The 14,829-nt window shown below is 41.3% G+C and overlaps 1 protein-coding gene across 3 annotated transcripts in view; it reads left to right on the plus strand.

The window, feature by feature from the left end:
* Positions 1-14,829, plus strand: part of TBC1D8 (TBC1 domain family member 8) — a 47,469-nt gene that overhangs the window by 24,651 nt on the left and 7,989 nt on the right. For 2 of the 3 annotated variants that reach the window (XM_083855655.1, XM_083855656.1), the window contains exons 6-11: positions 5,031-5,238; positions 6,403-6,597; positions 8,145-8,327; positions 8,691-8,841; positions 9,887-10,101; positions 10,911-11,028. In XM_083855655.1, the coding sequence (XP_083711781.1) occupies positions 5,031-5,238; positions 6,403-6,597; positions 8,145-8,327; positions 8,691-8,841; positions 9,887-10,101; positions 10,911-11,028 (1,070 nt within the window). The remainder of the gene's footprint in view (positions 1-5,030; positions 5,239-6,402; positions 6,598-8,144; positions 8,328-8,690; positions 8,842-9,886; positions 10,102-10,910; positions 11,029-14,829) is intronic. The other variant, XM_083855657.1, reaches the window with a different exon arrangement.

Below are 14,829 nucleotides of genomic sequence, written 5' to 3' on the forward strand. Positions count from 1 at the left end.
GGGGTCATCTTGCTGAGCAGTGGAGGGATGGGACTCAGAGAGGCTGTAGGATTTGGCCCACAGCCTGCAGCACAAATTCATGGCCAGAGTCTAACAAGTCAGTATGCAATTTTTTGTGTTGTTTAATGAAATGATAAGGCACAGAAGAATGGATTATGAGGGATTAATGGCAATTGAGGTAATTGCCATGAAAAGCAAAGTAAAGCTGATGTGTTTGGTGCCTACAAATGCCATTTCTTGCAGACATATGTATGTGCCATAGAATGTTACTGGAACACATACGGTGACTATTTTTTCTTTTTTAAAAAGAAGGCTACAACAGTCTCTGGTATAGGTTTCTTGTACTTCTAATTTCTATCTCATTCATGATGCAAAGATACCAGTTGCATTTCTCAAATGTAGTGAGAAATTCTCCAGAGCAGAACCCACAATTTAAAAGCTTTAGTGCTGGTGTCAGTAAGGTTTTAACAGTGTGATATGTTTTCCCAGGCTCTAACCACATCAGTTTCTTTTCTTCATTTTAACCGTGAATTACCAATGAGAACGACTTTGCTTCATGTGAAGGCAAAGAAGGTTGTTAACACTGATCTAATATCAATGGAAACTGTTTGAAGTATCCTGAGTAGCTTCACATTTTTTGTGACTTCAATATGCATTTATTCCTTCAGAGAGGGAATCTGAGAATGCTTTAAACCTTGAGCAACAAGGAGAATGTGATTAGAAAGAACCTCCTTTTATTGCATCTCTATAGCAAAAGGTAGGGTTTGGGCTATCTCTTTGTGATTGCCTAATGTGTTTTTAAGGGTTGGCAGTAATGGGCACATCGGGATCCATACCAGTACTTCACTGTTCTGTCACTTAGAAGTCTGAAGTCTAACTTGAATCTTCCGCACTTTTTGCGTCTGTTACTTCTTGTTCTACCCAGTACTATTGAAGAGATCAGAAGTGCTCACTTTCTTTAAAGCAATCATTTTTTGGAGGTTGATGTGCATCTTCTTTCTCTTTTTTTCTTGAAGCTGCACTGCCCTACTTCCACCAGGGTTTTGTTATCAGTGTGGATTTTAGCCATTCGGATCACTCTTCTCTGGACATTCATCACTGATGGCACGTGGGGGCAGGCACATGGTGGTGGGATATAGGATTGCCCCAGAAACCTTGCCAGTTCTGGGACTGCCATGCTGCATTTGGTGGCCATGCACTTCTGCAGCCCAGCCAGTGTTCCTCTTCCTCCTGTGACCATGAGGCTGTTGGCTCTTGTTCAACTTGTGATCCTGTGTAACCCCAAGGGATGGAATCCCTGGTGGAGTTCATCTCCATGATGCATTTGTGAAGTTTATGATGTACAGCTGAAAATATTTGTAATGCCTTTTTTTCCACAACATCCCTTAGATTTATGAATATAAATCTGAACCTGATCCTGTTTTTATGTTCATTAGCCTCTATCAGCCTTGCAAGAAATGCACGTTTAGTAACAAGCTCTTGATCCATCATACATGCTGATGAAGACATTGAATAGAGGCTAATCTAGGATGGAATCCCAAGGGGGTCCTTTTGATACAACCTTCTAATTTATTAGGGAGCCCTGAAGGGTTATGTTTTGAGGTATTCTTTTCCAACTGTCCTGGTACAACACTTTGTAAACTTCTAGTGTTATTAGTTCCATGAGAGGATATTTCAAGGCTTTAATAAATTTTGGCTAAAACATTCATTGCAACTCCTTCATCTACAAGTCTAGTGTTCCTGCTCTGTAAGGGAATGATGTTCAGTTTACATGTGTCCTGACAAGTCCATGTTGGCTCTTCTCAGATAACATCTCCTGGCTTGCTTATAAGCTCTTCTTCCCACATGAATTTAGCAGTTCTTCTAATAAACGACATATATTGTTGAATGTGTTATTTCCAAAATATCTGACTTTCTGGAGTCTCAATAGCAAGAAGAATCTACTAATCTGTCTCTTAAAGCAAGAGGTCAACAAGTCTGTTTAGATTTTAGATAGGCAACAAGTGACTCAGCAGAGCTAAAATCTTGCCAAGTTGGCTTCTGATGGATTTAAACCACAGAAAAACATTTGACAGTGAGGACAGCATTTTAAGCGTCCTGATGCTTTTAGGCATTTTATTAGCCTTGTGTGTGTTATTTCCTTTAATTTAAAACTCTTGGAAGGTAATGTGAGGGTCATGCACAAGGAGTTACTGCAGTTCAGGCTTGCTGCTCACTTTGAAGTGCCGGAGTTGGAGGCAGGCCATGATCCCATAACATGCAAGTTGGGAGCTGCACTCAGGAATTGCTGAGTTTTTTGAAAAGTAGGGAACAAGGTAGTTGCATCTTGTTGCCTTTTATTCTTCTGATGCTTGTGTAAATACTCAATAAACATTATTATTACATAAAGATAGCTTTCCTTTTTTAGTTAAGTACCATTCAGTATGTGGCATTTGCTTAAAAACCAAACCTACTTGGAAATTGTTAAGTGACAGTAGAAATTTTCAAAGAGGTAGGGGTGCAAGTAGAAAGATTGCGTTTCTGTTTGGTGTTGGAGGTCTTGTGAAACTAAATGGAAGCTGTGGGACTTGGTGACGTGGACTGTCTTTGTTATATCATATTTAAACAATTGCCTGTCTTGTTTTAGGAGCTAAATTTGTTTGTGGGTTTTTTACAGTTGTAGGGTTGGGTTTTTTTTTAACCAACTCTAATTTTTTTTTGGCTGTGTTTATGAAGAGAAGCATTTAAGCCCTAGAATTTACTTTCTTAACAGGAAATATGTTTATGGTGTTCAACTTTGTAATAAAACCTCTTGTTTGAGCCCACAGTGGTAGATGCTGACAATATCACATGCCTCTGCTACCATTTTTCATTCTGGGATCCCTCCTCCAAGCAGGCTGGCCCAATTCAGCACTTGTTTCTGGGGCTCTCCTGGCCGTGGCGTGGTCTCTGTGGTGTCCCTGTGTGAGCCTGTGTGTGAGTCATGGGGGGACAGGCAGTTCCAGGGGATGTTGGAGTTGGCAGCCTTCCACAGATACGGAGTGAGTGGGGGTGGATACAATGCTGATGAATTTACTTACTTTCAGATGTGACTAATGCCATTCTTCTTCAGCTTAAAATCTGTGGTTTGTTGTCTGAAAGGCCCTGCACCTGGAGCCCACAGCCCCAAGAAATGCAGCAAAATCCTGAAAGCGCAGAAGCTTTAGATTTTGGAGCATAGGAAACAGTCAGCTCTTAAATATCAGACATGTGTGCCTCAATAGAGGTCCCACTCTTATGTATAAAGCCTCTTTTCACATAAAGGTTGAGAAATCTTCACAACCTAGTAGATGCAGGGAGGCTCTTACCTTTCAGCACAATAGCAGGAGAGCACAGCTCTACCAGACCTGACTGCAGATCCTATCAGCAGTGTTCATCTGTGCTGTGCAGAAATGGAAAATATTTTAGTGGTGAGTTAACTAGGAGGCATATCCTGATCCAGCTTTGTCACAATAGCAGATCGCTGCAGGCACTTATCAGAGTTGCTTTTGCTGTGGAATTTTAGTTCAGGAGCAACCTTTTTGTCTTTCTTCACAAAGACGGTTTCTCTTTGTTCTCTGTGAAAAAAACAGGAGACTATTTGTCTGCTTTCTTTGGATAATATTATTAAGGAAGATAATGCTTGAGAAGGAAACAGAAGCTGAATGCTGGTTGAGCGCATTCTGTCTTTTCTGTTGCTTGCAGATACAGATCCTCCCTTCTCAGGTCTCAGTTTGTTCTGGATTGTCTTCCTCCTTGTTTCACATGGCTATGTCTTTTTCTATGGATTAAACTAAACCAAAAAAAGAGCTGAAACTCAGGCAAACAATTGATTTATTTGTTGAGGCAGTGGCTTCATTTGTCTTAACTTATATTTTAACAGCAAGGCTGGGGTAGAGGGAAGGTGTCTGCAGAAGAGCAGGGTGAAGGAAGGAGTTGAGAGGGGATTTACAGCACCAAGGTACCACTCCCTGTTATGCTTCAGCCCACGCTTTAAATTCTTTCAGTGGCACAAAATCAAGCTTTTTTTTTTTTTAATTTTTTTTTTCTTTTCCCTAAGGTGAATCATGCTAGGAAAAAATTACTTGCAGTAAAGAAAATTATAGAATTTAAACCCTAATGTTTCTGGAGCTGCTGTTAGTGAGCTAATAGCCATGGCCTGTTTATAATGTAATTGCATAGTTCTCTAAATTACTGCAGGCTTCTTCATTAAGAAAGGAGAAGAAAAATAAGTCCCCAAAGCGAAGTCTGTATAACCATGGCTCAGTAATGAAAGTTTCATTTATTTAAACTTTTCTCTCCACATAAATGTGGATGGGTGGCTGGAAGGAGGCCAAGTTCAAACTGAGTGTGGCTGGTGCTGTTATTCCCGATTGAGTCTGTAAGTGACCCGAAACTGTTTTGCATTTTGAAACTGTTCTGAGTGCTCTCTGAGGCTGATACTGAGCAAGTTAAGGATTCTATCACGTAAATGCCACCATGATTAACACTTCTATTACTGACCACTTTGGAAGTACTCGTTGAGTAAATGCACTACTTTTGGGTGCAGTCCCTGGGGTGATGTTGGTAATGCTACTGTGAAGGGAAACAAGGAACATCAACCTAATCTCCCTTGCTCAATATATATTCATCAGATGAAAGATTTAGTTATCTTCTGGGCATTGAAATTTGTAACTCTTGGAGTCTGTAAAGTCATACAGCAGTCATAGAAAATGCATAGTTTAAAAATAATTAAAAAAAAACCCCAAACCAGCAAAACAGCTGATTCAAATTAGTGTCCTTTCCCTTTCTAGTTACTACACTAGTTGCTTTTGACCTTATTGCTAAACAAGCAGTTATTGAAAATGTTCTTCTTTTAATGTATTTCAAATATGATTATATAGTGCTCTGTTCACACAGGCACTGAAGATTATTGTGCACGGTGTTTTTATTCTGTATTCTTTGCTCTTGGTGAGGCCAACAAGAAAAGTTAATCTCACACTCTGTCCTGGCTTTCAGGATCTTGTGATTTGTTCTTGCTGCTTTTTCTTAAGGGATCTTGAAGCCAGAGCACAGAATGAATTCTTTCGGGCCTTCTTCAGATTGCCCAGGAAGGAGAAGCTGCATGAAGTTGTGGACTGTTCTCTCTGGACGCCGTTCAGTCGCTGTCACACAGCAGGGAGGATGTATACTTCAGACACTTATATCTGCTTTGCCAGCAAAGAAAATGGTTGCTGCACTGTTATCATCCCACTTAGAGAGGTAGAGTTTTTTGTTTGTTTAATTTTGGGTCTTTATCTGCCTTTTTCTGCCCTAAGCCTCTGCTGCCACTTGACTTATCTGGAAAATATTGTTTGATGAAAAAGCGTAGGATGTTTGTGTGTATCAGGATTGTTTCACAGCTTGTTCTGGGGCTCATTAGAGCCTGAGCTCCTAAAAATATGGGTGATTCAAAACTGTCCTCAAAGTGAAGTATGGACAGCAGCAGCAGGACAGAACACTGCAAAAACAGAGTCTGCTTGGCCCGAGACTTGGATACGGCTCCCCTCCCAGCTCCACAAACACGTACATCCAGCTTGATGTTGATGGAGACTGACTTGGAGCCATTGCAGCAATTCAAAAGCATCCTTGCATGGGATCAACACAAATGTTGAGCTCTCCCTTCATAGACAACCTTTAGCGAACCCGTGGGTACTTTGCCAAGCTGTAGGGCAGAGAGAAGGAGGGGATGTTATGGGTGCAGTGATGGGCTGCAATTTCCATGAAATCAAGAGACAAGTTTAAATGGAGGGAGAGCACGAGGGAAGGTGGTGGGAGCAGAACAGGAGAAGGAAGCTGTCAGCTAATACCTATCTGATCTGCTGTGAATACAAGGCTGTTATGATCTCTTAATTAAAGCTTTCCTTTCATCCTTGACTAATAGTAGAATAACATCCAAATCATATCATAACTGTAGCAACTTACCTTCCACTGTTGCAGAAACAGAAAACAATATGAGAATAGTGTTGTATACTTAATCAAAATTACCAAAACAACTGTTTTTCCCCATCTTCAAAGGTGGGAAAGTAAATTTCCTCCTCCACCCCCAGAATTTGATCAAGTTGATCCTTTTATAAACAATTTTTTTAATCATACACCCCTTTCTTATCTTTTCCCTCAGTCTGCTGTTTAGGAGTGGAATGCAAAATAATTTAGGAAAAAAAAAAGGCATCTGAGATACTTTTTGGCATCTGCTTTGAGCTTCTAGAGAGACCATGAACTTCAGGCAGTAGGATGTGTTTGATCAAGGAAAGCCAGCCAATATGAATAACCACATTTAAGCCATGCATATGAAGTGCTAATGCATGTTTTGGTACCCGTAGAATATTTGAATATGTTTTTGTGCATGTGGTGCCTAATGTGTTTTCTGTAATGTTTATGAAAAAGGTAATCAGTATAGAGAAGATGGAGGACACAAGCCTTCTCCCTAATCCCATCATTGTTAGCATAAGGAGTAAGACAGCCTTTCAGTTCATTGAGCTGAAGGACCGTGATACTTTGGTGGAGAACCTGCTCCAGAGGTTAAAAGAGGTGAACTCCAGCAACCTATTGCACTGCAACAACTTGCAAAATAACAATCAGGTAATGAACTTTTATTTTATTATTAATTCAATATGTTTATCCATTATACCATTGTCCTGCCTTCTTTGGGAGGCCCCCAAATTGATCTTGAGCTAATGCTTTTCTGATGCCACCTTTAAAGACCTGGCTGGTGGGATAGAAGACACTCACAGCATCGTTGTGATTGAAATGCTGGGGAGAGCAGGGACTGTGATGGGCAGCTGGGCTGCCCTTCACAGAGACCTCAACAGTCTGGAAGAATGGGCTGATAGAGACCTCACAAAGTTCAACAAAAGCAAATGTGAAACCTGGTAAAATAAGCCCCTGTGACAGGAGAGGCTGAGGACTGGCTGGTTGGAGGACAGCTATATGGAAAAGGTGGAGGAGTCATGAACAAGTTGAGCCTGTAAATCAACAGTGTGGTCTTACAATGCAGAGGGACAACCCCATATCAGATTGTACCAGCAGGATTGTAACCAGCAGGTCATGGAATGTTTTTCCCTTTTATTCAGCACTTATGAGGTTGATCAGGAGAATTGTGTCCAGTTTTGATTCTGCTCAATTACACATGAAAAGTATAGATAATGTGGAGTAAGTCCAGTGGAGGGCTATAAGATGGTCGGTGGCTGGAGCACATGCTTTATACGGAGAGGTGGAGGGAGCAGGGTTTCTTCAGCCAGTCTTCTGCCAAATAGTGGGGAGTTGGAAGATAAAGGCAAACTCTTCTTCAGTATGCCAGTTGAAAGACAAGCAGCCATAGCTTCAATATTTAGCTAAGAAAAATCCAAACAGATAAAAGGAGAGATTTCCCCTCATGGTTAGGCAGAACTGGGCCAGGCTGCCCAAAGCAGCAGTGCACTCTGCTTTCTTGGAGCTACTCAACTAGACTGGGCACAGACCTCAGCAACCAGGGCTGAGGGCTCCTGCTTTGAGCAGGGGATTGAAAATGATAGTCCTCTGATGCTGTTGTACACCACAATGACACAAAGACTCCGACTTCAGAAGGCTGAAAATGACTCCTTTATTCTTGGGATGTGTCTCCCTTTTTATACTATTCTACACAGACCAATTTGATTGGTGACAGGAAAACAAACCTCTTCAATCACATCGGTTAGACCAGAGGGACATCAAGAAGGAAGTCCCTTCTAAGGAAAAAATGTAAACAAATTTGCTGTTACCAAAACACGTCTCTTGTTTACAGAAAATTCCCTGGGAAAGGAATTTCAGAGACCAAAACATCTCAGGCGTGAACCAGGGCTACAGTCCTCTCCAACCTAAATTGTTCTCTGATTTTGTCTTTCAAATCATAGCAGTAGAAGACTGTTTGGTAGCTTATCATCAAGAACACCTAGAATTGGCTAACAACTTTTGTTTTAAAGTAACAACCCTTTTCCTGACATGCAAATGAATGACAGTTTGTATAAAGTCTTGAGTAAGACCTTTCCTCCTGAAAAGGTTAAAGGTTTTGATGCAAAAGACAAAGGGTAACCCAGGGCTATGTCTTGAGGACAGTTGAGGATGTAGTTCTTAGTCTCTTCAGCCATTACCACTTTGATTCTGCCTTGCAGCACAGCCTTGCCTTCGGATCCATGTGCACACTGGGGGATGATGAGCCTGCATGTCTGGGAACGGAGGTTTCACAAGGGAAAGAGAGAAGTGAGTGTGAAAAGGAGAACAATTACTTGCTCAATGCAGAAGCACTAAGGTCAGACTTTCATCAGTCAGGAATGTCAGGCCTTGATTTTGGAAAGGTATGTAACATTTGGGGGAAGCTGTAGGAGTTTTAGGTTTTGTTTTTAAAATAGCTGGGGTTACATTCAGACAGATATGCATTTTTAGTAAAATGCACTCTGTATTGGTTGGAGAAGCTGGGATAACAGCTTTTCTATTTGCTTGGATTTTTTTGTTCTCCCTCTCCCCATTTCATTCTGGTGAATATTTAAAATTTTTATGCCTGTGTGGTGAATTAGATATGCAAAGTGGGGAAAGTTGAAGTTCCCATTTCCATTGGTAATGGAATACCTTGTGGGATTTCTAATATGTGAAATGCTTTTGTTTACCAGTTCTCACATGCACATGATTGATTTTTTAAAAATATATCTTCTTGTTCCCAGTCTAGGGAGCAAATCAAAGAAAGTCTGTGGGATGACCATTTTGTAGAGTATGGCAGAACCGTGTGCATGTTTCGCACAGAGAAAATCAGAAAACTTGTTGCTATGGGAATTCCCGAATCCTTAAGAGGCAAACTCTGGCTCCTTTTCTCAGGTGGGCATGCTTAGAAATGTTGGCTGTAGGCATCATCTGATTCTGGACATGGCAAAACATTTAGGCAAGAAATCTCTCAAAGGCAATTAAATGTCCTTGACATGGAACCTGTGATAGTACTTAAGGAAAAGACATGATCTGAACTGAACTAATATATGTGAGGAAGTACCCATGTAGATCTGTGAAAGTTTTATCTCAGGATGATATCATATGATGTACAGAAGAATCAAAAAATGTCTCTGTAATCTATGTAATTTAAAATTAGCGTCATGTTTTCATAAAACAATGTTCATCTTCAAGCAGCAATTAGATTGTAGCATAAATACTGAGTTAGCCCTAGACAAATCAGATTATTGCAAAATAATGACAATCTCAAAGTTGGCAGACCTGGTTCCTGCTTCTCGTTGAATGTTGGCAGGGCTTACTGAAACTGGAGATGGAAAAAACAACTCATTTCATCGACAGATAAGGCAGAGCCAGAATGTGCCTACAATATGATCTCAAAGTTTAGTCCTTAATCCAATGTATGGCATATTCAGACATTTGTAAATGTGGAACTTTTCCTCCTTGAAGGATTTGAGTAGTGCTGAGTACATTTCTCCCAGAAATATGTGCAGGTGGTGAGATACTTGGACGGGGTTGCCCACAGAAGCTGTGGATGGCCCATCCGTGCAAGTGTTCAAGGCCAGGCTGGACGAGGCTGTGAGCAACCTGGTCATGTAAAAGGTGTCCCTGCCCACAGCAGGGGGATTGGAATGAGATGATCTTTAACCAGTACTTTCAACCCAAACCAATACCTTCTGCTGGAGACATCTTTTGCTCAATCAAGCTGTTTTGAATGATGTTGTGTCATAAAAACTTTGCTAATACTTAGTTTTCAAGACGTGTTCTGCTAGGACTTTGACTTTTAGGTCTGGATATTCACAGACCTTGGTGAAAACCATCTTGCTTATACCCTTTTGAGCAATAATTCCCACAACACTTAGGTTTAGCATCATCCTTATCCACTCCCATCTTCCTCCTTCTCCCTTCCTGCTGCCTTCAGACGCCGAGACGGATCTTGCCTCGCACCCTGGGTATTACATGCATTTGGTGGAGGCATCCATGGGCAAGTGCTGCATGGCAACGGAGGAGATCGAGCGTGACCTGCACCGCTCGCTGCCCGAGCACCCGGCCTTCCAGAGCGAGACGGGCATCGCCGCCCTCAGGAGAGTGCTCACAGCCTATGCACACAGGAACCCCAAAATAGGATACTGCCAGGTGAGACGTTCCCAGCGGGATAATGCTCCCTGCTCCTTCTTCCCCTTCTTCCCACTCTCTTATTGTTCTCTTGAGAGTGCTTTTAATGGTGCTTTTGATGAATAATGCCCTTTTAGTTGGAAAAGTACATCATTTTAATATTAAATGTCATTTTTCCTTGGAAAACAAGTACATAGGCTCACCAAAAGGGTCTGTCCTACCAGTGATATTCTTTCAGCATTTTGCAAACTGCATTTATAGTTAGAGGAGGGGAAAAATTCTTTCTGATGCTTCTCTTTGTTGCTTCTGAAAGTTCATTTCTTGGACAATACTTGGAAGCAGTACAGGGCCAATTGGCCTGCACAGATGAGATTTATGTAGTGCCCTGGGACAGAGGCTTAATGAACCTTTCTGCCACTTTCTTCCAAAATTGATGATAAGTGATGAAAGTACTTTCTCTAGGTGGCCAGTTCCCTGAATTCTGATTAACATCAGAGTGGTCCCAACAGGGGCCTGTGAAAGCAGCCCCAAAATATCTTGCAGTATCAGTTACCTGCTTTGTATCTTGGCAACTTCAGTATTGCACTTTTCTCCATTGTTCCCTATTGCTCTTATGAAAAGCAGTATACATAAGCTTGGAAAACTTGCTATCCCTATGGGTTGCAATTATTTACTGTCTATTCTCTCTTTTTCTTGCTTTTTTTTTTTTCCTTCTTTTCTTTACATCCTGTTAGGCTACTTTTCTTTCTATTAAAAAAGACACAGTTGAGCTTTTGTCAGTAGGATTTACTGTAACTAACAAATCCCATTTTCTTCTTTTCCCTTGTAAGTCTATGAATATTTTGACCTCGGTGTTGCTGCTGTATGCCAAAGAGGAAGAAGCCTTTTGGCTGCTGGTTGCTGTGTGTGAGCGGATGCTGCCGGATTACTTCAACCACCGAGTGATAGGTGAGCTCACGTTTGTTGTCTTGCAGGCTGGGAAGGGGCAGCCATGTGGCACAGGGATAGGGAAAATGCTCAGGGTCAGCTGGGGTCCAGATCCCATGGATGAGGTGCTCCATCTACTTATGTGCAGGGACAGCAGCAGTGACTGCTCAGATTCCAGCCAGGGTTGGTTTTGGTCTGAAGGGTTTGAACTGCAAGATCTGTAAATACATGCTCAACTTTACAGTTGGGTTTTTCTTTCCTGTTGGTCAGAAGATGGTGACACTTTTGCCTGTTACATAAATGGAAGAGCTTGCAGGTCTTGGCTAGGAGTGTGCAGTGTTAGAAACTCAAGCTGTTTAGGATGAACCTAGGAAAGATCTGCTTCATGGTCTGAACTGTCTGAATGGCCTGGCTGCTGGAGCAATGCAGGCTTGCATCTACACTAGCCCTTGTAATGAGGACTGATACAAGTCCCTCTGCCACACACTGTGTGCTGTGTCTCCTGTATAGTGGCATTAAGATTGTTGTGCAGACTGCCTAATGCACATAAAGAGAGGGACTTAGCAGTATTTGTTCTTTGCAGTCACTTCCTTCCCTTACAGAAATATTTGATAGCTTTTCCCTTTTCAATGCTAACCTTAGTCCATAGCTGTAGCATCTGCTGTTACACCCTTGCTATGGCAAAGGAAAGGACTGGAGCCATATGTGAGGATAGGAGCATATCCCTGGTAGTAATGGTTCTGGGAGCTAGAAATGTCTGGGCACTCTTGTGCTGCCTGTGGAGTGAAAGGAGACACTGGAGAAGATTTCCAGTCTTTTCCTTGAAAGATAGAGTTGTCATACCTCCCTCCAGACACTACTCAGTTTCTGACTTGTCATTGAACTGGCAAGAAGTTAAGTTAAAGCTGAGTTATTCCAAAGTTTAGCCAGATGCTTAGCATATTTTGTGGTGCTTTGAATGCTGCTGGTATTTTCTGCAAATGGACTGGGCATTGTAACTGTCCCACTTGTCAGAATTTTTCTTCTTGTCTTCAAACATGACTTTAAACTATTATTTTGATTACTGACTTCCATGTTTGTCTGTCTCCCTCCTTGATTAAAGGAGAAACACAGCTTTATCGGTACTCAAGCATTTCTAGATATCAGTCATGCTTGGATTACTCATTACTTTGATGCTTGCTGGGTTATTGCCCTCAAGCAGCTTTCTCTGCCCAGCCTAATGAGTTGTCTCACCTGGCCAGCTGTATCCCTGCCTTGAATTGTTCTTAATTTGTGCTTTGTATCTTGCCTGTCACTTGCCATGGCTACAGCCTACATTGTTAAAAGTGCTGAAAGTTCTGGTTGTCCTGTCTCCCTCTTTACCCCAGGGCCCTCTTTACCCCAGGGAAAGAGTACTGTGTCTCTCTACTGCCATGGCTCACCACAGCGTAAAGAGCCAAGAGTTCAGCTTGGAAGTTGCCCTTGCTCTCCCTGGCTGAGTGGCACTGGTGCAGTTTTGCATCATGGTTGTTTCACTGAGCACTTATTTCTGCAGCTCTGCTTTACCCTAGAACATAATGTGCCCAAATTGGTGCTGCTGATCTTCTCCACCCTGCCCCTCCTCTGGTTCCTGTTGCTTGAGTTAGTGTTCTTGGCTCTGCATTTCAGTCGACCTTCTTTTTTGATTTGCAACCAGCTCTTGTCTAAACTTTGTATTGTTTCTTCCTGCATAACACTTCCAAGACCCAACTTTTCCTCTTGGTGTGCTCTGCCAATACTGTTGTCCAAATTTTGATCTCTCAATAACTGGCGATCTCTGACCTTGCTACTCGTCACTGTGCTTTTCCTCTTCAGTGTCAGCCAGTAATCTCTACAGTCCAAACAGCTACCAAATTAATGACCTTGGCTATAACAGGCCTTCTTTGCTTCCTTTTGTCTCAGACCTGTCTTTGTGACTTTCAAAATCTTCTATTTATTTATGCATGTGTCTGTTTAGTTAGTTAGAATTTTTGCTTTCAAAACTTAGGCAATTCAGTCCTACTCAACCTCTTTACATTCATCTCCCTCCTGGCAACCTTGCCAGCTCTGAACCCTTTCAGAAGTTTTTTCATTATTTCACTGCTTGCAAATGGGAAAACGCTCCTCCTTAAGGAATTCCCTCTGTCCTTCTTCTCTCTGCAATGCATAGAGGAAATCATAGGTAGATAGGTGCAAGATAGAAGAAAGTTGTATATGGGTCAAAAGTGGTGGCAAGGGTCAGGCATATCTTATTCTCAGTTACCATGACTTTTTCAGCCCCTGCATAAAACAGCAGGGCATCTTACCCTTCTTTACCTGTTAGACTGTCATCAACTTGACACTAATTCTTGAAACACTGAAAACCTTATTTCATTTCTCTGATTTGCCTGTTTGGTCCTGAAGATGTCATTTATCTTGCATTTAAGGTCATCATTTTTCAAATGGATGCCCTGGTTTTTCCTACCTCATTATGGTCTCATGCTGTAATACAGATTCATTTGCTCAGATTTCATGTTTTCTAGGAGCCTAATGAAAAAATTGATAGAAAAGTCCATTTTAATATATCTGCTTCCCTTTCATCTCCAGTGGCAACACTTATTATAAGAAGATCTGTGAAAGATCAGGGCAGTGTTGCATGTTCCTTTAAAGCTCTGTTTTTTCCAGTGCTGTCTCTGAGTCTGGAATGATCTATTTATATATATCTTGCCTATCCTGTCCCTGGCTTCCTTCAAATACCTCTAAATCCAGCTCTGTTTTTTGAGTTTGTGTTAACTATGGCTATTAAATTGTTTGCATTAAGCTTACTAAAAAAGCTCAAACAAAAAATTGTCCTCTGTGAGTAACTCCAGTCTACTTTTCTCCTTTTCTTCAATCTTATGGGAGGCTTTTTCTTCAAAGCATCATGCTTGATGGGTTTTGCAAAAGCTTTTTGGATGTCCATGGGCTTTTATTTTTAATTTGTGGTGCTGTAATGTTTGTTCAGTCACCAGCAGAAGGTCTTTGTGGCCTGATGTGAAGTGTTCTAAGGCAGAGAAATGTCATAGATTTTTTTTTTTCCCTGTGATTTGGATGCAAAGCCAAAAGATGCTGACTCTCTGCCACGAACTGTCCAGGTTATATTCTGCTTTTGAACAACAGAAGTTTTGAGTGCTAGGGATATATATGTGTCAGCAATTAAAATTGTGTCCTAATTTTAGCAGAATATGAAATAACTTGAAAAGAAAGACAAAAAATAGAAAAGCTAACTGCATTTTGTATTGAGGAATATTTTTAACTCGCAGTGTCTTTGGTCAAAGCCCTGAGGTGGCAGATTTGGTTTGTAGACACAGTCCACTTCATTGAGAAAAAACTGTATTGATTCTGTAACAGCTGCTGACAAAGCAGAACTGAGCTAGTAGCTAAACCAGAGCCCAGATCTGCTCCTTTTGGAAGGACTGGTTGGGACAGTTAGGAAATGTTTTATCTGGGCATTGCAGAAATCTTTTGTTCTTTATGTGTAGATATATATGCTTGGAAGTATATATTTGTATCTGTGCATGTACTTTCGTGTAAATATTATTCTTCCTGCTTGGTGCATGTCGCCATATCTGGACTTCCATCCTGTATTTTCTTACCTAGAGCAAAACCTTTGCTGCCCACTTGCTGGAGTACATACATTGGAGAGGAATGTGTATGGTCTTATTTTTACAGCCCAAGTGGAGCAATAAACTGCTTTAAGATTGCTTTTGCTAGCACTTAATTATTACATGCTTTTGTAGCCAAGACCAACAGCTGCTGCTATTGCTATTTCATTTCACCCTAAAGGCACTTAGGAGGATTAACACA

Source organism: Zosterops lateralis (genome assembly GCF_965231275.1).
Source record: "Zosterops lateralis genome assembly, chromosome: 2".
Taxonomy (NCBI): Eukaryota; Metazoa; Chordata; class Aves; order Passeriformes; family Zosteropidae; genus Zosterops; species Zosterops lateralis.